Source organism: Macaca fascicularis, chromosome 19, assembly GCF_037993035.2.
Source record: "Macaca fascicularis isolate 582-1 chromosome 19, T2T-MFA8v1.1".
NCBI lineage: Eukaryota > Metazoa > Chordata > Mammalia > Primates > Cercopithecidae > Macaca > Macaca fascicularis.
In genome coordinates, this window is record NC_088393.1 from 12888322 (window position 1) to 12910423 (window position 22102).

At 43.7% G+C, this 22102-nt stretch overlaps 2 protein-coding genes across 11 annotated transcripts in view; both read right to left on the minus strand.

The window, feature by feature from the left end:
- LOC101865586 (uncharacterized) overlaps positions 1-6792 on the minus strand; it is a 25768-nt gene extending 18976 nt beyond the window's left edge. The window contains exon 1 of the mRNA XM_065535998.1: positions 6736-6792. The gene's annotated coding sequence lies outside the window, so the exon portion shown is untranslated. The remainder of the gene's footprint in view (positions 1-6735) is intronic.
- On the minus strand, positions 1158-21830 carry ZNF709 (zinc finger protein 709). 10 transcript variants are annotated; one of them, XM_065535996.2, is made up of 6 exons: positions 21667-21830; positions 17867-17911; positions 7275-7390; positions 6998-7124; positions 6736-6793; positions 1158-5738 (listed from the first exon to the last, which is right to left on the minus strand). In XM_065535996.2, the coding sequence occupies exons 4-6, from the start codon at positions 7029-7031 to the stop codon at positions 4001-4003; spliced, it is 1830 nt and encodes a 609-aa protein (XP_065392068.1). In that variant the 5' UTR covers positions 7032-7124; positions 7275-7390; positions 17867-17911; positions 21667-21830; the 3' UTR covers positions 1158-4000. The 10 variants fall into 10 exon arrangements, with proteins under 10 accessions (XP_065392068.1, XP_045235739.1, XP_045235735.2 ...); XM_045379804.3 differs by lacking the exon at positions 17867-17911; XM_045379800.3 differs by lacking the exon at positions 7275-7390.
- Between the last annotated feature and the right edge of the window lie 272 nt (positions 21831-22102).

A 22102-nucleotide genomic window follows, 5' to 3' on the forward strand; every position in this document is an offset into this window, starting at 1 on the left:
ATTCTTCCTGCTCTAGATAAGAATTATGATTACCAGTGACACAATTAAGTTCACCTCACAGCATGCAACACACACAGGAGTGCCTCAGTTTGGTGATTAGCAAACAAGTCACCTAACAAAAATCCAAATCCAAAATGAAGTCTTTTTGAGCACCCTCTTTTTTATTTTTTTATTTTTTGAGATGGAGTCTTGCTCTGTGGCCCAGGCTGGAGCGCAGTGGCGTGGTCTTGGCTCACTGCAACCTCCACCTCCTGGGGTTCAAGCAATTCTCCTGCCTCAGCTTCTCAAGTAGCTGGGATTACAGGCGCACACCACCATGCCCGGCCAATTTTTATATATTTTTTAGTAGAGACGGGGTTTCCCATGTTGGCCAGGCTGGTCTCGAACTCCTGACCTTGTGATCCGCCCACCTCGGCCTCCCAAAGTGCTGGATTACAGGCATGAGCCACCGCGCCCGGCCGAGCACCCTCTTACTGATACTCCTCAGAGTCATTTATGGTTTATTATCATTCTTATTACTACAATTCTTAACACTCCTCTCTTGACTACAGGTGTGATCCTATGGTTTAATATCATTCTTATTACTACAATTCTTAACACTCCTCTTTTTTTTTTTTTTTTTTGAGACGGAGTCTCGCTCTGTCACCCAGGCTGGAGTGCTGTGGCCGGATCTCAGCTCACTGCAAGCTCCGCCTCCCGGGTTCACGCCATTCTCCTGCCTCAGCCTCCTGAGTAGCTGGGACTACAGGCGCCCGCCACCTCACCCGGCTAGTTTTTTTGTAGTTTTTAGTAGAGACAGGGTTTCACCTTGTTAGCCAGGATGGTCTCGATCTCCTGACCTCGTGATCCGCCCGTCTCGGCCTCCCAAAGTGCTGGGATTACAGGCTTGAGCCACCGCGCCCGGCCAACACTCCTCTTTTGACTACAGGTGTGATCCTGGTGATCTTTGGAAAAAAGGCACAGAAACAACCATGATATAAGTTTTTGGTATTATGAATGCATGATAAATTGATTTTCTGGGAAAAAATCATAACTATATTAAGAATTAAAAAATAAAAAATTCCTAAGGACAATACTTCATCTTGTATGCACACAATATTGACTCAGAATATATGAGGATTAACTCAATAAACTTAAAAACTTAATCTGAAAATCTATAATTGCAATGGAATATTTTAATATATCCTTGCAGAAAATTCAAGAGACAACAAGTGATAGCATACAAGTTATTTGAAAACAGTTAATAAAATATTTCTAAGAAACATCTACAGAAGGTTCTGTTCAACAAAAACATACATATAGTTTTTAATCACATAAAATGAAACAAAACTGAAAATGTACTGAGAGATTACATTCAACTGTAATAGGAAACACCGACTATCTGCTTGATATTAGGAAGGTGTTTATTCTTACACTGCAGGACTGGGTAAGTGCATTCAATGCACAATGCAGTGGAGGGACAAACACCCGTGTAGTCCTTTTTGACTGCATCACTGTAGTTGTCATGGTGGAATCAGAAACACACAGTCACTTGTACTGTTAACAAAACATGGTGTTTATTACATAAATAATACCTTTGATAAATTCAACCTAGAGATGAGGTAAGTCAGAGCATCAGAGAATATTCCCAACCTTAAGAATCTAAATAGTTGCCTGGTGGACACATTAGAGTTTCTAGGAAAATCCAAACTGCAGTGCATCTTTGAGTAGAACTTTCGAAGACAATCTGTGGAAAACTACATCTCTGAAAATATGGCAGCTGGGGCCATGCACAGTGGTTCACGCCTGTAATCTTAGCACTGTGGGAGGCCAAGGTAGGCGGATCATGAAGTCAGGAGTTTGAGACCAGCCTGGCCAACATGATGAAACCCTGTCTCTACTAAAAATACAAAAAAATTTAGCTGGGTTTGGTGGCGGGCACCTGTAATCCCAGCTACTTGGGAGGCTAGGGCAGGACAATTGCTTGAACCCAGGAGGCAGAGGTTGCAGTGAGCCAAGATCATGCCACTGCACTTCAGCCTGGGCAACAGAGCAAGACTCCATCTCAGAAAAAGAAAGAAAAGAAAGGGAAAGAAAGAAAGGAAGGAAGGGAGGGAGGGAGGGAAGGGAGGGTGGGAGGGAGGGAGGCAGGCAAATATGGCAGTCAAGCAGTTAGTGGTGGTTCTAAGAATACTCTCAGCTGGCAGAGCAAAGGATCAGGACAATGTGGTGGAAGCAGGTGTCCCTGAAGCCCCTATGCATCCATCTGTCTCCACATATGGTGGCTATAAAACCTGACTAATGCTTTCTTTACTTCTGCCTTCCATATCTCCTGCAAGTAGGCTATTGGTCAGTTATACCATGGAGCCATAAAAGGATAGATTACAGAAAACATAAGTCACAACATCACCCATGTTAACACAACCCAGGACAGCCATTTCCAGCAATAGGTTATATGGTTCTATCTCAGGTCTCTCTTATTAATGCAAAGCCTATTATCCAAATCACAGCCAGAAAGAATTACAAATAGCAAAGATCAGAAAATGAAAATAATAATTCCAATGAGAGAGTATACTGCATGATAAACTTTGCAGACTCAAAAATTTATTATGATTATTTTTTAGCATAAAAAAATAGAAAAAAGGGCATTCTGTCTTCCTCTAAAAAAGCTTCTTTTGGTCAGAAAGAAAGATGAAATACATATAATGATATCTAGTACCTGCCACATAAGGCCAGTAGGAAATCCTAAAGATTACCAAATTGTGATTTTTTGATGGCCCGTTACAGCACAACTAAAAAATACATAAAAATCAAAACTACTAGCTTATTATAAATACACTTCAATTCACTCATGAATCTAACAGACTTCAATATGGAAAGACAAAATTTCAGAAACTGATTTAATGAAAAAATACTATCAATTTAACTTGTGTACAACTGTATAAGAGCTTACAGAATTATCTCATCTCAATGTTCTTTTGTGAAATAGAAATCCATAATTCAGAGATCCACTTTAAGAATCAGTAACTGACACTATATTTTATAACACTTCTGTCATGTTGTGAATTTTCTAGAACAATATACATGAATTAATTTGCATCAGGCTTTCCCATATTATCTACATTTATACAACACCTCCCTAGTGGGAGTTTCAACGAGATTGAAATTTCACACATAAGGGAGTATCACATGAGCATTTGTTAAAATTGAAAACATTGTTATTTCTCACTTTTATAGGATTTCTATCCAGTCTGCATTCTCACATATAAGTATATGGGCCAACTGAAGGCTTTCTCACAATGTCTATATTCAAGAAGTCGCTTTCCAGTGTGAGTTTGTTCATGGCTTCCAAGTAAACTGAGACAAATAAAGTTTTTTCCACATTCTTTACAATTATAGAGTTTTCCACATTCTTTACATTTTTAAGGTTATTAATTCTTTATATTTATAGGGCATATGAAAATTCTTTATACTTCATATGCCTTCTCATGGTCTTTAAAAGGTCACATGACCATTGAAGGTTTTCCCACATTGCCTACATTCACAGGGTTTCCTGTCCAGTATGAATGCTTCCTCATATTCACATGTAAAGAACTGAAGGTATCCCCATGTCTTATAGTCATAGGGTTTCTCTGAAATATGAATAATTTCATGTCTTCAAAAGGAAATGGGAGCCAGATGCGGTGGCTCACACCTGTAATCCAACACTTTGGGAGGCCAAGGCAGGCAGATCGTCTGAGGTCAGGAGTTCGAGACCAGCCTGGCCAACGTGGTGAAACCCCATCTCTACTAAAAACACAAAAAGTAGGTGGGCATGGTGGTTCACACCGGTAGTTCCAGCTACCCAGGAAGCTGAGGCAAGAGAATCACTTGAACCCAGGAGACAGAGGTTGCAGTGAGCTGTAATCGCACTACTGTACTCCAGCCGGGGTGACAGAGTGAGACTTCATCTCAAAAAAAAAAGAAAAAAAAATGGAATAGGACAACTGAAAACTTTGCCATATTGCTTACATACATAGGGTTACTCTCCGCTATGAACTCTTTCATGTATTCGAAAGGAACGGGAACACTTGAAGGCTTTACCACATTGTTGACACGCATAGGGTTTCTCTCCAGTGTGAGTTCGTTCATGGATTCGAAAGGAACGTGAGCAACTGAAGGCTTTATCACATTGTTTACATTCATAGGGTTTCTCTCCAGTGTGAGTCCTTTCATGCATTCGAACAGAACTAGAACAACTGAAGGCCTTACCACATTGTTTACACTCATAAGGTTTCTCTCCAGTGTGAGTCCTTTCATGTATTCGAATGGAACTGGAACAACTAAACGCCTTACCACACTGTTTACATTCGTAGGGTTTCTCTCCAGTGTGAGTCCTTTCATGCATTCGAAAGGAACTGGAACAACTGAAGGCTTTACCACACTGTTTACATTCATAGGGTTTCTCTCCAGTGTGAGTCCTTTCATGCATCCGAAAGGAACTAGAAAAACTAAAGGCTTTACCACACTGTTTACATTCATAGGGTTTCTCTCCAGTGTGAATTCTTTCATGCATTCGAAAGGAACTGGAACAACTGAAGGCTTTTCCACACTGTTTACATTCATAGGGTTTCTCTCCAGTGTGAGTCCTTTCATGTATTCGAACAGAACTGGAACAACTGAAGGCTTTACCACACTGTTTACATTCATGGGGTTTCTCTCCAGTGTGAGTTCTTTCATGCATTCGAAAGGAACTGGAACAACTGAAGGCTTTACCACACTGTTTACATTCAAAGGGTTTCTCTCCAGTGTGAGTTCGTTCATGGATTTGAAAAGAACTAGGACAATCAAAGGCTTTCCCACATTCCTTGCATTTATAAGGTCCATTTCCAGTGTGCATTATCATATGTCTTCGATAGCTTGGAAGAGAAATGAATGCTTTCCCACATTCCTTACAATCATAGGGTTTCTCTCCTGTATGAATCCTTTCATGTTTTCTAAAGGAACTAGGAAAACTGAAGGCTTTGCCACATTTTTTACATTTATAGGGTTTTTCTCCAGTGTGAATCCTTTCATGACTTCGAAAGGATGTGGGACAACTAAGAGCTTTACCACATTGCTTACACTGATAGGGTTTTTCCCCAGTGTGAGTCCTTTCATGTATTTGAAAAGTTTGGTAATATCTGAAGGCTTTTCCACATTGTTTACATTCATAGGGTTTCTCTCCAGAGTGAGTTCTTTCATGATTTCGAAAAGAGCTGGGATGACTGAATGTTTTCCCACATTCTTTACATTTATAGGGTTTCTCTCCTGTGTGCATTCTCATGTGTCCTCGAAAGGTTGTGTGATAAATGAAGGCCTTCCCACATTCCTTACATTCATAAGGTTTCTCTCCAGTATGAGTTCTTTCATGTATTTGAAAGGAACTGGGCCAACTGAAAGCCTTACCACACTGCTTACATTTGTAGGGTTTCTCTCCAGTGTGAGTTCTTTCATGGATTCGAAATGAACTTCGAAAGCTGAATCTTTTCCCACATTCCTTACATTCATATGACTTCTCTCCATATTTATGATACTCATATGATCTATGTTCAGTATGAGATCTCATGTGCCTATTAAGAGATGAATGACACATATAGTCCTTTCCACACATACTGCATTCATATGGTTTTACCCTAGTAAAAGTTTTCTTGTTTGGTTTAGGATTTGGAGTCTGACTGATGGTTTCTCCAAACTGACTACCTTCTTTCCTTTCACAGAGCCTCTCTACCATATGACTTCTGTGAGAAAAAAAAAAAAAAAGCACACAATTAGTGGCTTTTAAAAATAATTTTATAATTATTATTTCACAATCATTAGTAGGTAGTAGAATTACACTTTTGCCATTTTCAGGGGAAGTGTATGTTATGAATGCTCAGGAAGAGTACTTGACCAGAGCCATTATCAAAACAATAAAACTCATAATATAGAGTTCTTTTTTTTTTTTGAGAAGAGTCTTGCTCTGCTGCCGAGGCTGCAGTGCAGTGGCACAATCTTGGCTCACTGCAACCTCCATCTCCTGGGTTCAAGCAATTCTGCCTCAGCCTCACGAGTAGCTGGGATTACAGGACCCCACCACCACACCTGGCTAATTTTTGGATTTTCAGTAGAGGCAGGGTTTTGCCATGTTGGCCAGGCTAGCCTCGAACTCCACACCTCAGGTGATCTGCCCACCTCAGCCTCTCAAAGTGCTGGGATTACAGGCATGAGCCACCATGCCTGGCCAAAATTCATAATATAGAGTTTCTTAATATTGTTTCCAGGTGAAATATTTTTCAAATACTGAACAACTGTACCTTTTTTTTTTTTTTTTTTTTTTGAGACAGAGTCTTGCTCTATCCCCCAGGCTGGAGTGCAGTGGCGCGATCTCGGCTCACTGCAAGCTCCGTCTCCCGGGTTCACGCCATTCTCCTGCCTCAGCCTCCTGAGTAGCTGGGACTACAAGTGCCTGCCACCGCGCCCGGTGTATTTTTTGTATTTTTAGTGGAGACGGGGTTTCACCTTGGTCTCGATCTCCTGACCTTGTGATCCGCCCGCCTCGGCCTCCCAAAGTGCTGGGATTACAGGCGTGAGCCACAGTGCCCAGCCATCTGTACCATTTTTAAGAAAACTTTCTTGGCAACAATTTTCAACAAATAAATATGAAATAGGGCTTCTTCCAATTATTCATTTTTTAAACTTAATGCCATGCTAAGATTCTCTCATAAGACAATATTTTCTTTTGTAAGTACAACTCACCTTAGCTTTCTCCCCTGATTTTTGTGGTCCTCAGTGTTCTTCTCCTCCCAGTTTTCCCCTAAAATGCAGGCCCAGAAAAATCATTAAAACTACTTGAAATTATAGAAAAAGTATTAGATTCTAAATCTAGGATGAGCTGTTATCCTGTCTGATTTATTTACCAAAGTATTCCCTTTCAACATCCTAAACCTTGGAACCTTGTTGATGAACAAGAAACACTTGTTCTCTAATTGACTAAGTGAGGGAATAATTTCAGTCTTACCTATAGAGGCCAAGTTAACAAAGGTTTCTTGCATCACATCTCTGTAGAGTTTCTTCTGAGAGGGACCCAGCAAAGCCCACTCCTCCTGGGTGAAGTTCACAGCCACATCCTCAAAGACCACTGAGTCCTGAAACATCCCACATGTATAGAGGAGGACGGGTGAGACTGACAGCACTGAGGATATATACTCAGTTCATTAAAAGTCCATATATAATTCCTTTTTCTCCATTTATCCTATAACTTTGACATCAGAACTCAAATCTCTGTCCACACTTACTTCTTCATAAATTTAACACCACCACGAATATTTGGAAATTATTTTTACATTTTTACTATGATCACTTCAAGTCTTCTGCTCTCCAATGACAGGACACACAGCATCTTGGAGAAATGCTATAGAAATGAAACAAATATTTCCAGTTTAAGACGAACAATTCCTTGTAAGAAAAATACTTTTTATCTCCTGCCTTATCATGTACTATATCACTTAGCATCCCATGAAACACAGGGTCAAATCTGTACGAGATTTTTGTGTGTGTGTGTGAGATGGAGTCTTGCTCTGTTGCCCAGGCTGGAGTACAGTGGCGCCATCTCGGCTCACTGCAACCTCCACCTCCGGGGTTCACGCCATTCTCCTGCCTCAACCTCCCCAGTAACTGGGACTACAGGCACCCGCCACTATGCCCGGCTAATTTTTTGTATATTTAGTAGAGACGGGGTTTCACCATGTTAGCCAGGATGGTCTCGATCTCCTGACCTCGTGATCCGCCCACCTCGGCCTCCCAAAGTGCTGGCATTACAGACGAGGTCAGGAGATTGAGACCATCCTGGCTAACACAGTCAAACCCTGTCTCTAATAAAAATACAAAAAAACAGCTGGGCGTGGTGGCAGGCGCCTGTAGTCCCAGCTATTTAGGAGGCTGAGGCCGAATGGTGTGAACCCGGGAGGTGGAGCTTGCAGTGAGCCAAGATCATGCCACTGCACTCCAGCCTAGGTGACAGAGCGAGACTATGTCTCAAAAAAAAAAAAAAAAAAGAGTGGCTTAGTGTGCCTAAATGGTTTATGGAATCAATAGAGTATATACTGAACTCCTTTTTTCCTTTTTAGAGTCTGGACTTTTTCACATGCCAAGAGGATGCCTACTTGATCAGCCCCCCAAAAGCACTGTGAGCACTGGGTCTCTAATGAGCTTCCCTAGCAGACAATATATAATATTACCACTTGTTGCTTGGGGAATTGAGCCCATTCCATGTGATTACATGAGGAAAGAATATTTAAAGGCTTGCATCTGCTTTCCTCCATGCCAACTATGACTAAATAAGGCTAATGAAGGATATTTAACAATCCTAATTTTAAAAAGTGTTATTGGGTAAAGTCAAAGCAGAATTAAATTAAGGTGAAAGTTGGTACATGTTCTTAGAACAAACTCAGTGTCAACAAGATGCCACTGCTCCCAAATGATATCTTTATAAAATTCTACAAATCCCTAAAACAGACTTATTAAGAGTCAAGAAAAACTACTTTTCCAAACCTAAGAGGAACAATAAATGTCAAACAATGGGTAAAGTCTTTTGAAGAGCAACATAAATACTTGCCTAGAACGTATCAAGGATTTTCAAACTATAACCCTCCTAACAGCATAACACGCAGAGAGATAAATAGAACAAGGGAGGGGGAAAGTGTCTTCAATGGACTGGCATTTATAAGGAAAATTTATTAATGATAGAGCAAGCATTGTAGGGGAATGGAAGAGATCACTAACACTTTAATACATGTAGAAGAGACAAACTGTTATCTAATTGGAAAAAGCATTGCATTAGCTCTATTCCATAGACAATAATCAATTTAATGTAGATTTAAACGTGAAGAATAGAATTAAAACTCTTTCAAAAGTCACAGGCAATTTTTTTTAGATGCAAGAGTAGGGAGAATTTTCTCACGTAAGAGTAAGCCACAGGCCGGGCGCGGTGGCTCAAGCCTGTAATCCCAGCACTTTGGGAGGCCGAGACGGGCGGATCACGAGGTCAGGAGATCGAGACCATCCTGGCTAACACGGTGAAACCCCGTCTCTACTAAAAAATACAAAAAACTAGCCGGGCGAGGTGGCGGGCACCTGTAGTCCCAGCTACTCGGGAGGCTGAGGCAGGAGAATGGCGTAAACCCGGGAGGCGGAGCTTGCAGTGAGCTGAGATCCGGCCACTGCACTCCAGCCTGGGCGGCAGAGCGAGACTCCGTCTCAAAAAAAAAAAAAAAAAAAAAAAAAAAAAAGAGTAAGCCATAAAGGATGAGACTGAAAACTTCAAATATCCTAAAATCAAGAAAGTTATGGCCGGGTGCGGTGGCTCAAGCTTGTAATCCCAGCACTTTGGGAGGCCGAGACGGGCGGATCACGAGGTCAGGAGATCGAGACCACCCTGGCTAACACGGTGAAACCCTGTCTCTACTAGAAAATACAAAAAACTAGCCGGGCGAGGTGGCGGGTGCCTGTAGTCCCAGCTACTTGGGAGGCTGAGGCAGGAGAATGGCGTAAACCAGGGAGGCAGAGCTTGCAGTGAGCTGAGATCCGGCCACTGCACTCCAGCCTGGGCGACAGAGCGAGACTCCGTCTCAAAAAAAAAAAAAAAAAAAAAAAAGTTAAAAGACAAACCACAAAGCAGCAGAAAAATATCTGACATACGTGCAATATAAATGAACTAGTATGCAAAGTAAAACTAAATGAACAGGGCTGGGCACGGTGGCTCACACCTATAATCCCAGCTACTTAGGAGGCTGAAGCAGAAGAATCGCTTGAACCCAGGATGCAGAGGTTGCAGTGAGCCGAGATCGCAGCACTGTACTCCAGCCTGGGCAACAGAGTGAGATTCTGCCTATAAAAAAAGAATCTAGCCGGGCGTGGTGGCTCACGCCTGTAATCCCAGCACTTTGGGAGGCCGAGGCAGGTGGATCACGAGGTCAGGAGATCGAGACCATCCTGGCTAACACGGTGAAACCCCGTCTCTACTAAAAATACAAAAAATTAGCCGGGCGTGGTGGCGGGTGCCTGTAGTCCCAGCTACTGAGGAGGCTGAGATAGGAGAATGGCGTGAATCCGGGAGGCAGAGCTTGCAGTGAGCCGAGCTGAGATGGCGCCACTGCACTCCAGTATAGGAGACACAGCAAAAAAAAAAAAAAAAAAAAAAGAATCTAAGCATCTACATTAGGAAAGCAAGAAAATATGAGCAAATTAAACCCAAAGTAAACACACAACAGAAAAAATAGTAAAAAGAGAAATTAAACAAAACCAAAGGTGTTTATTTGAAAAGATCAATATATTTGATAAATGTACGGTACGCTAACTGAAAGAGAGAGAGAGAATAGAAATTACTAATATCACAAATATAAGTGGGAAAATAAAAATGAAAAAGTTATGGGCAAATTCCAACATGCATTTATGATAAGAAACTGGAGACAGACCTTCCTCTTTTTGAGAAGCAGTATTTATAGGAAACCTGCCGCTAATATCATATTTAATAGTGAGAAACTAGATGCTTTCCTGGTAAGATGAGGAAATGGGCAAAGATGTCCCCTCTTACCACTCCTACTCAACAGATTATACTCAAAGTGTAACTAATGAGAGGAGAGGAGAGGGGAGGAGAGAAGAGATACAGATAGGGAAGGAAGAAATATCACTGTCTTTGTCGCATGTGACATGATTGTCTAAGTATAAAATCTCGCCAGGCACGGTGGCTCACGCCTGTAATCCCAGCACTTTGGGAGGCTGAGGCGGGCGTATCACGAGGTCAGGAGATCGAGACCATCCTGGCTAACACGGTGAAACCCCATCTCTACCAAAAATATAAAAAATTAGCCAGGCGTGGTGGTGTGCGCCTGTAGTCCCAGCTACTCGGAGGCTGAGGCAGGAGAATGGCGTGAACCCGGGAGGCGGAGCTTGCAGTGAGCCAAGATCGCGCCACTGCACTCCAGCCTGGGCGACAAAGCGAGACTCTGTCTCAAACAAAAAATAAAAATAAAAAATAAAAAAATAAAATAAAATAAAATCTCAAAGAATCCACAACAAACTCCTCAAACTAGGGGGAAAGGAAGCATAGCAAGGTTGAAGGATATAATCTTAATATACAAAAGTCAGGCCACGCACGGTGGCTCACGCCTGTAATCCCAGCACTTTGGGAGGCTGAGGCGGGAGGATCATGAGGTCAAGAGATCAAGACCATCCTGGCTAACACAGTGAAACCCCATCTCTAGTAAAAATACAAAAAATTAGCTGGGCGTGGTGGCGGGCGCCTGTAGTCCCAGCTACTCGGGAGGCTGAGGCAGGAGAATGGCGTGAACCCGGGAGGCGAAGCTTGCAGTGAGCCGAGATCAAGCCACTGCACTCCAGCCTGGGTGATAGAGCAAGACTCCGTCTCAAAAAAAAAAAAAAAAAAATATATATATATATATATATATACACACACACACACACACACACACAAAAGTCAATTGCTTTCTTACAGACTCACATTGGTGTAGTATAGACTCAATGAGTCACCTGATTTTCAACAAATGACCAATGGTAATTCAATGAAAAAAGATAGCCTTTGTCAACAGTGTTGGAAAAACTGAACATCTACATGCAAAACACAATGAAAAAAACACGAATCTAGAAACAGACGTTACACCTTAGACAAAAACTGGCTCAAAATGGATCATAGATCTAAATGTAAAATCTAGGCCAGGAGCAGTGGCTCATGCCTGTAATCCCAGCACTCTGGGAGGCCATGGCAGGAGGACAGCTTGAAGTCAGGAGTTTGAGACCAGCCTGGGCAACTAAGTGGGAACCGATCTCTACAAAAAATACAAAAATTAGCCAGGTGTGGTGGTGCACACTTGTAGTCCCACCTACTCAGGAGGCTGAAGTGGGAGGAGTGCTTGCACCCAGGAGGTTGAGGCTGCAGTAAGTCAAGATTGCACTACTGCGCTCTGGCCTGGGCAACAGAGGGAGACCTTGTCTCAAAAAAAAAAAAAAAAAGTAAAGCTATAGGATACCTAACAGTTAATAAAGAAGAAAATGGGCCGGGCATGGTGGCTCAAGCCTGTAATCCCAGCACTTTGGGAGGCCGAGACAGGCGGATCACGAGGTCAGTAGATTGAGACCATCCTGGCTAACACAATGAAACCCCGTCTCCACTAAAAATACAAAAAAATTAGCCAGGCGTGGTGGCGGCGCCTGTAGTCCCAGCTACTCGGGAGGCTGAGGCAGGAGAATGGTGGGAACCCGGGAGGCGGAGCTTGCAGTGAGCCGAGATCGCGCCACTGCACTCCAGCCTGGGCGACAGAGCGAGACTCCACCTCAAAAAAAAAAAAAAAAAAAAGAAGAAGAAAACGTAGGTGACCCTGTGTTTGGTGATAAATTTTTAGATATAAGCAAAATCCATACAAAATAAATCAGTAAGTTTGACTTCATTAAAATGAAAAAGCTCCTCCTCTACGAAAGCTCTGTGTTAAGAGAATGAAAAAGACTCTAGAGCCTTTTGTGGTAGGGGTACCCATTTAAGGTGGGCCAATTTGCAAGTAACAGCATAAATGGGCTTAAGTAAAATTTATAAACAAGGACTATGTTGCCTCCAGAACATCAAAAGAACCTAGAAGATGCTGTGGGTAGTCAGAGGGACAATAGCTATTTCATAGTACTGTCAGGGATGGAGCGGCCCTCCTTTTACCAAATGGTTTTTAGGAATTTAACCAAAACATAAAGGTCTCTTATTTTATATGTGGAGCAATGGACTTTTTGTAAGCTCTATTTTTTTTCAGTATTTATGTATCCTGAATGAATGTCAAAACAATGTCCTCAGACAAGGCTGTCATTAATGTAATGTCATACCTGTGCTCCTGGAGCTCAGACAAGGCTGTCATTAATGTAATGTCATACCTGTGCTCCTGGAGAAAGGTGGATGCAGTTCAGATTTTGCATGCAAAGACTGTGATGGCAAGGCTGTTGAGGTTCCCTTGGGAAACTAGGTAAAGGTGTATAATCAGCCTTCAGAGGTAAAACTGCAAACTACAGCTAAGTGGCTGTTGAAATAAGCACTAAACAGAACAGACATAAACAAATCCGTGAGATGGTGAGAAACAGAACAGACATATACAAATCTGTGAGACGGTGAAATCTGTGAGATCAGTTGGATGGTGTCAGTAATTTCCATGTTGGGTATTGGTATAGGGGCTTAATGAGTGCAACCACAGCATTAAGGTTGTGGTAATTCATTGTGGGTTGCCATTCATTCTTTGCAAGTTTAAGAAAGGCCAAAGTGTACTGTTAAAACGAGAAGCAATCACTTCCTCACTAAATAGGTTTTATATAATATTTTTCAATCCTTCAAGGCCCTGTTCAATTTATATTAAGCCATCATAACTAATTTAACTAGGGAGTAAGTTCCATAGGGTCTCATTCTGTCAAGCCAATTTGTAAGTGCCAAAGATTTCATTTAAATTTAATTTAAATTTCACTTATGACTCACTGGTTTAGAGTTCACCTGTTCACTCTGGGATATTTTAGGACACTGAGTGCTATGAACATGGGGAATTTAGGCACAGTTATGATGGCTAAGATGAGACATACTTATTTGTCCTCTATTTTATATTCAGTAACTCCCTTAAGATTATTAGGGGATACCTTGCTTAAATTTTAGTGGGTCTACCAGGTATAACCATAATTTGAGCCCTCGTATTGGCTAATCCTATAGTGTGTCAATTAATACATTACATAAGATGTTAAAATTAATACAGAGCCTATGACAGAGAGGCTCTTTTATCTTTTTTGTTGTCTAAATTCCTTTAGTCTATTTGGAATTTCCAATTGGGTCAAATTGTGGACCTCTTTCTCAGCATGTTTTCTTTTGTTCCTTTCCTTCCAAACATGTTTGTTTTGTTTTTGTTTTTGTCCCTGGGTATATTTTGACAGCAAAATCCTCTCGACAGGGGAGGGGTGTTCTTTTCCCTCCAGAGAGCCACAAATCACTATTATCAGGCTTAGGGGCCTGTCCCTCGTGGCTGCTTTACAGAGTTTAAGGACCTGGGCCTTAAGCTGGCTTTGAATGAACCCTTTGCAATGCTGCAGAGGAACCATGAGTGTGCCCTATAATCCCGAGGGTCAGCATCCTTGCTGCAATAGAGCAACAGCAGCAGCACTTAAGGATCCTTGTGAGACCTGTGCTATTAGGAGTGTGGACTCAGCCCACCATCTAACAGTTGCCTTTCCCCCTCTCTTTTGTCTCTTTTTCAAAAATGACTGCTCTGGCAGGTAGTCTTTCCCATGAGCACCTTGTATGTCAGGTCAGCAGCAGTCACAGCTTCACTCCAAAACACACAGATAAGTCCAGGCCAAGAAACACTACCCAGGACCACTTTAAGGAGTATCCCAATCTCATATTCCTCTTCCTAAAAGCCAAGGAATTATCAAAACTGCCAACTCCAGTTGGCTAAACATAGAACCCAGACTTGGCAGGGCTCAACATGCAACACAGAGTAGCACAACTCAAAGTACTAGCTTCCCAGAAAGCAGCAGCTGAAAGTGCATGCTGGCCATCAAGCAACAGAGCAGGTAGCAATTCAGTGCAACAGACCCATGGGGTGACGGTCAATGTCTGAACACCACGTTCATGGTACCAATTGCTATGTTGTTCCAATGTTGACACTAATAACAGCATGGAAAACAGATACCAAAAGGGTATGAAAAGACTTACTACTGTGATCACTGAGGTCCTGGGGAAAGCAGGGCAGGCTGGTCAAGCAGGTGTGACATAGCTTCAGAGAGCAAAGAAAGCCTCCTGGCCTGGGTTTTTATTGTAGTTTGGGGGTGGGGCTGCAAGAGTTCCTGCTCAAGGGCAGGAGCTTCTGTGGTTTGAATTTCCTGCTCCCAGACTTTTTCAGCTTGCCCAGGTGTGCAACATGAGATGAGGGAAGGGTGAGGCTTATGATGTCCACAGCCAAAATCAAAACATGTGGAGTCCAACTACTCATTACAGAACCAACAAGAGTACAAAAAACATACATTTGAAATTGCTTGTTTTCATAAAAAGAAACACTGACAGTATGCTTAAGAAATTATTGAAAGGCCAGGCACAGTGCTTTATACCTATAACACCAGTGCTTTGACAGGCTGAGGCAGGAGGATTGCCTGAGCCCAGGCCAGGAGTTCAAGACTAGCCTGGGCAACATAGTAAGACTCCATCTCTACAAAAAATTTAAAAATTAGCTGGGAGTGGCAGGATACACCTGTAGTCCCAGCTACTCAAGAGGCTGAGGTGGGAAGATCACTTGAGCCCAGGAGGTTGAGGCTGCAAAAAGCTATCATCACGTCATTGTACTCCAGCCTGGGCTGGGCAACAGAGCAAGACCCCATCTCAAAAAAAATAAAAAATTATCAAAAGTGAGCATTTGAGGGTGGCTAGAGCAAGTGCCCAGGCTTGGAGTGGACCAGGATATGCTGGCAGTGAGTCTTTTCAAATTACACTCAACTATTGTGGATGTTTTTCAAACTTCCACATGCATGATTTCTTTAAAATAAACAGCTAAGGCCAGGTGCGGTAGCTCACACCTGTAATCCCAGCACTTTGGGAGGCCAAGGCAGGTGAATCACAAGGTCAGGAGATCAAGACCATCCTGGCTAACATGGTGAAACCTCATCTCTACTAAAAATACAAAAAATTAACCGGGCATGGTGGCGGGCACCTGTAGTCCCAGCTACTCAGGAGGCTGAGGCAGGAAAATGGCGTGAACCCAGGAGGTAGAGGTTGCAGTGAGCCGAGATCGTGCCACTGCACTCCAGCCTGGGCAACAGAGAGAGACTCCATCTCGGGAAAAAAAAAAAGCTAAATTTAAATAAGCCATATTTTACTACTTAATAATCTTCATTTTTAATCAACTTACTTTTGCTTTTTAAATTTTGATTTAAAATTTTCTATGTATGAAATAATTCTAAGACTTACTCCAGGCTTGGCGCGATGGCTCATGCCTGTAATCCCGGCACTTTGGGAGGCCAAGGCAGGTGGATCACGAGATCAGGAAATCAAGACCATCCTGGCCAACATGGTGAAACCTCATGTCTACTAAAATACAAAAAAATTAGCTGGACATGGTAGTGCATGCCTGTAGTCCCAGCTACTTGGGAGGCTGAGGCAGGGGAATTGCTTGAACCTGGGAGGCGGAGATTGCAGTGAGCTGAGATCGTGCCATTGCACTCCAGCCTGGCGACAGAGTGAGACTCTGTCTAAAAAAAAAAAAAAAAAAAAGACTGAATCCAGCTGGGTGTGGTGGCTCATATTAGGGAATTTTGGGAAGCCAAGTTGAGAGGATTGCTTGAAGCCAGGAGTTCAACACCAATCTGGTCAAGAAAGTGAGACCCTGTCTCTACAAAAAAGAATATATATAATTAGCTGGGCATGGTGGCTCATGTCTGTAATTCTAGTTACTCGGGAGGCAGAGGTGAAAGGAGTTCAGGGCTGCAGTGAGTTATGATTGCGCCACTGTACTCTAACTAGGACAACAGAGCGAGACCCTGTCTAAAAAAAAAAAAAAAAAACTTAATACTTTAAACACTGACAGTTACAAAAGTGCAAAATTTTCAAATCTCTTTCTAACTATAATGACAAGGTGCATTATTATGTGTCCTACCATCTCACACTGGGAGGTGTTACTGGGAATGAGTAGCATATTATAATCCATTAGCGTTTTATCTTAAGTATGTTAGGATTTTCAAATATATATATATATAAGCTTTGAGTAGTTATTCTACCAAATAAAGAAGTTCAGGCCAGGCACGGTGGCTCATGCCTGTAATCCCAGCACTTCGGGAGGTCAAGGCTGGAGGATCATGAGGTCAGGAGATCGAGACCATCCTGCCTAACATGGTGAAATCCTGTCTCTACCAAAAATACAAAAAATTAGCCAGGCGTGGTGGCAGGTGCCTGCAGTTCCAGCTACTCAGAAGGCTGAGGCAGAAGAATGGCCTGAACCTGGGAGGCGGAGCTTGCAGTGAGCCAAGATCGCACCACTGCACTCCAGCCTGGGCGAGAGAGCGAGACTCCATCTCAAAAAAAAAAAAAAAGTTCAATTGCATTTCCCTTTTAGTTCAAGTGGAAATTCATTTGCAATAGGAATCATATGGACTTTGAGGTTTTTTTGTTTGTTTGTTTTTTGTATTTGTTTTTTTTTTGAGACAGGGTTTTAATCTGTCACCCAGGCTGAATGAAGCACAGTGACTCAATTTTGACTCACTGCCACCTCTCCCTCCCAGGTTCAAGGGATCCTCCCATCTCAGCCTCCTGAGTAGCTGGGACTACACCCAGCTAAAATTACCACACCCGGCTAATTTTTTTTTTTTTTTTTTTTCTGTAGAGACAGGGTTTCACCACGTTGCCCATGCTAGTCTCAAACTCCTGGGCTCAAGCAATCCACCTGCCTCAGCCTCCCAAAGTGCTGGGATTACAGGCATGAGCCACAATGCCTGGCCTCTTTTAAATTTCAAAATACTCTGGCCAGGCGCGGTGGTTCATGCCTGTAATCCCAGCACTTTGGGAGGCCGATGTAGGCGGATCATGGGGTCAAGCGATCAAGACCATCCTGGCTAACATGGTGAAACCCCATCTCTACTAAAAATACAAAAAAATTAGCTGGGCGTAGTGGCAGGAACCTGTAGTCCCAGCTACTCAAGAGGCTGAGGCAGGAGAATGGCGTGAACCCAGGAGGCAGAGGTTGCAGTGAGCCAAGATCGTGCCACTGCACTCCAGCCTGGGCAACAGAACAAGACTCCGTCTCAAAAAAAAAAAATTTTTTTCAAAGTACTCTATGACATGCACATACAAAAACCAATCTAAAAATGAAAAATGTACCTGAGAATGTAAATACATCCATCTCTTATCTTGAGGTTCTCTTGCCTAAAAGAAACAAATATTCTGTTTGGTTCCAGAATTTTCTTTCTTTCTTTCTTTTTTTTTTTTTTTAGAGATGGAGTCTTACTCTGTTGCCAAGGCTGGACGGCAGTGCACAATCTCGGTTCACCGTAACCTCCCCAGCAACCCTGGGTTCAAGCAATTCTTCTGCCTCAGCCTCCTAAGTAGCTGGGATTACAGGCGCCCACCAAAAATTACATGTCTGGTTAATTTTTATATGTTTAGTAGAGACAGGGTTTCACCAAGTTGGCAAGGCTGCTCTCGAACTTCTGACCTCAAGTGATCCCCCTGCCTCGGCCTCCCAAAGTGCTGAAATTAGAGGCGTGAGCCACCACACCCAGCCCGGTTTCAGAATTGTCTTGCCTTAGTTGCATCATACCTTTCAATCGATTTACATTTTCAAACCCAAGAAACAAAATTTAACACACTCACATATGGAATAACATTAAAAAGTGTTAACAGAAACTAGAAATTCAGTTGCTGTAATAGTCAGCAAATAAAGGAATCCAAAGGAAAATAAAACACTAGCCTGGACAACAGTGAGGATCTACAAAAAATTTACAAATTAGCCATGTGTGACAGTGCACACCTGTAGTCCTAGGTACTTGAGAAGCTGAGGTAGGAGGATTGTTTGAGCCAACAAAGGTGTTCGAGGTTACAGTTAGCTATGATCACACCACTGCACTCTAGTCTGGGTGACAGAGCAAGACTCTGACCAAAAAAAAAAAGGAAGAAAGAAAAGAAAAGAAAAAAGAAAAGGAAGGAAAACCACACCTGTAATCCCAGCACTTTGGGAGGCCGAGGTGGGAGGACTGTTTGAGGCCAGCAGTTTGGGATCAGCCTGGCCAACGAAGTGAGAACCCATCTCTAAAACACACACACACACACACACACACACACACACTCTCACTCTCACTCTCTCTCTCTCTCTCTCTCTCTCCCTCCCTCCTCTTCTCCCTCTCTCTCTCAAGTCAGCTCAGACTAGCAGCCTGCTTCCCCACAATTGAGAAGGAAAACCCACACTCAGAAAGCTAAACACATACACAAGCTTGGGGCCCACATTCTTGCTGTTGGGCAACAACCCTTAGTGTGAGACAGTCCTTGGTGACAGAGGGCAGGGGCACCTGAGGAGCCAAAGGAATGAACTCTGGGAGCTCCACACACTCCCTCACCCCAGGTGACAGTGAAATCGCCCCTTCAATTGTCATGAGGAAACTCTCAACTGGACTGAGATTAAGGTTCTGACCCAAATGAACTCCCCAATTCATTTATCCTGTGTCCAGGAGACAGATCTCTTGGCCTTTACAGACTTTCTCACTATAGAAAAATTACACTGAGTGCACCTACACAACAGATGCAAAACTCAAACCTAATGTCTAAAAATAGGCCCAAGGAAACCACAAGTATGCCCTCAGGAAGAGCATCACTCAATTCAGCCAATCCCCTAATGTGCATTCAGACCCCCAGTTTTCCAGTGCTCAGCAGCTTCTCTCAGTATAAAGGGCTCCTTTAGGCCAGGCGTGGTGGCTCACGCCTGTAATCCCAGCACTTTAGGAGGCCGAGGCGTGTGGATCACTAAGTCAAGAAATCAAGACCATCCTGGCCAACGTAGTGAAATCCCATCTCTACTAAAAATACAAAAAAAAAAAAAAAAAATTAGCCGGGTGCCGTGGCGGGCACCTGTAGTCCCAGCTACTTGGGAGGCTGAGGCAGGAGAATCTCTTGAACCCATGAGGCAGAGGTTGCAGTGACCCGAGATTGAGCCACTGCACTCCAGCCTGGCGACAGAGCGAGACTCCATCTCAAAAAAACAAAAAACAAAAACAAAGGGCACCTTCCACAGTAGGTATGAGCAGATAGGACACCTGCAGGGGAGGCTCCCTAGGAAGAAACAACTGGGCCTTCAATTACATCCCGTGGCAGACCCAAGGGTTGGCCTTAGAGCTTGGAGTCACTGACCTCAGTCTTCCAGTCCTCTTTGCTCTCCAGTCAAGTGACCTGCACCACTACTGATATTTAAATGAGACAAACCCAGTGTTTGAAGAAATCAAAGGGGAGGCTGAGGCAGGTGGATGACATGAGCCCAGAATGGAATTCCATGTGAAATCACCCAAAAGGAAAGAACAGACCTGAGGAACTTACTACACATGCTCAGAAGAAAAAAAGAGAAACAAAAATTTTTAATAAATGCAATATGATACTGGGATATTTTATTATTATTATTATTATTTGATGTTTTTGAGACAAGGTGTGAGACCTTGCTCAGCCTGGAGTGCAGTGGCACAATCAAGGCTCAAGGCAGCCTCAACCCCCCCGACTCAAGCAAACCTCCTGCCTCAGCCTCTCAAGTAGCTGGGGCTACAAGTGCAGGTCATTACGCACAGCTTTTTTTTTTTTTTTTTTTTCCTACTAGAGATGAGGTCTCTCTATGTCATCTAGGCTGGTCTTGAACTCCTGAGCTCAAGTGATCCTGACTCAGTCTCCCAAAGTGCTAGGATTACAGGCATGAGCCACCGCTCCCTGCTTGGTATTTTACTATTTTCTGAAATCTATCTCTTTCCTTCCCCTTTGGAAATTTACATCCACTCTAAATGTTTATTTTACTTTTTTATTTTTTATTTTTTTGAGACAGAGTCTCACTCTGTCGCCCAGACTGTAGTGCAGTGGCGCAATCTCAGTTCAACTGCAACCTCTGCCTCCTGGGTTCAAGCTATTCTCCTGCCTCAGCCTCCTGAGTAGCCAGGATTACAGACGTCCACCACCATGCCCGGCTAATTTTTTGTATTTTTTAGTAGAGACAGGGTTTTGCCATGTTGGCTAGGCTATAGGTCTCCTAATTACATATATTTTACATTTTTCGAGAATCAATTGAGTAAATCTTTTCAAGGTGAAAAGCCCAGGGAGGGGAAGTGCTGCGCTGGAAAGGACAGATCGCCCAGAAAAGTTTCCAAAAAGGAGACTCAACCCAAAGGAGTTCCCATAGGATGTCAGGTCCCAGGATAGATACTGGCAAGAGAGGCACAAGCATTTTACACGAGGTAGCTTCAGGTCCTTCTCCCCTGTTTTCCTCTCATGTAAATACCCAAAGCATACATTAAATCTTTTAAAAAGAACCATCCATTCCTCTGTACAAAAAGGATAATTAAAATACTGCGTCTGGTTGAAATGCCCCACAGAAGACAGTTAATAACGACGTTGTGAACTGGAGAGAAGACATCGGCATTTGAAAGGAATCTAGAAATTTAGGGATTTATTCCCAGCTCTGGGAAGAACCAGGCTGGAAGACAGGGTCGTGGATTTGAGATCTGGCTTCCCATACACTTGGAAACCTTGAGAAACGAGTCCTCCCTTGGGAAGAAAAGAGGGCCTGAGGACCCCACACAACACTGCTCCTCAAACGCACGAACCCCACGACCCAGGCAGGATTCCCCCCATGACCCTCCCGTGCCCCCGCACAATCTGGGGAGACGCGGGACTGCGGGATCGGAGCTGCCCAGAAAGGGCTCCAGGGCTGGGGCCGCAATCGCCGCGCAGGGACTGGACAGGACTCATGGGGTCCCGGCTGCTGGCCCAGCCCCACCCTGCGGCCAGAGACCGAGGGCCGAGCTGCGCCAGGGGGACTCGGGTCCACAGACCCGGGAGACAACGGCGGGGAGGCCTGGGTCCCACCACAGCCAGATCCGGCCGGTTCCAACCCGCCTCTCTCCCCCATCTCAAGACGCTCAGCCCCGCACACTCACCATTTCCCAGACTCTGGGATGTCCTGGTGTCCTGTCTACTTCTCCCGCGGCCAGCACAGCTCCCACCACCACCCGAGAGGCCCTTTTGGGGTGAGGAGACCCCATAGCGGAGCGCAGCGGCTCGTAGAGACGTCCTCGCCGTTTGCGCAGCGTCCCCTCCGCCCGCCTTCCCGGCGGCGCCCCTGATTGGACGTTGCACTCTTGGACCTGCCTTTCTTGCCTGAGTGACAGCTGGTCGGGAAGTCGCGTCTCTAAGCAACCTGCATTCGTCTGGGGTCAGGGATCTGTTCCCCTGCCACGGATATTTGCATCTAAGCAGAATTTGTTAACGTACCCGGGGTCGGGCGCTGGTGTCTGCCTGCAGCTCCTTCTGAGCGCGGAGACACAAGCGTGCACAGCGCAGGAAATTCCAGGCTTAGTTTCCAGATAAAGAGAG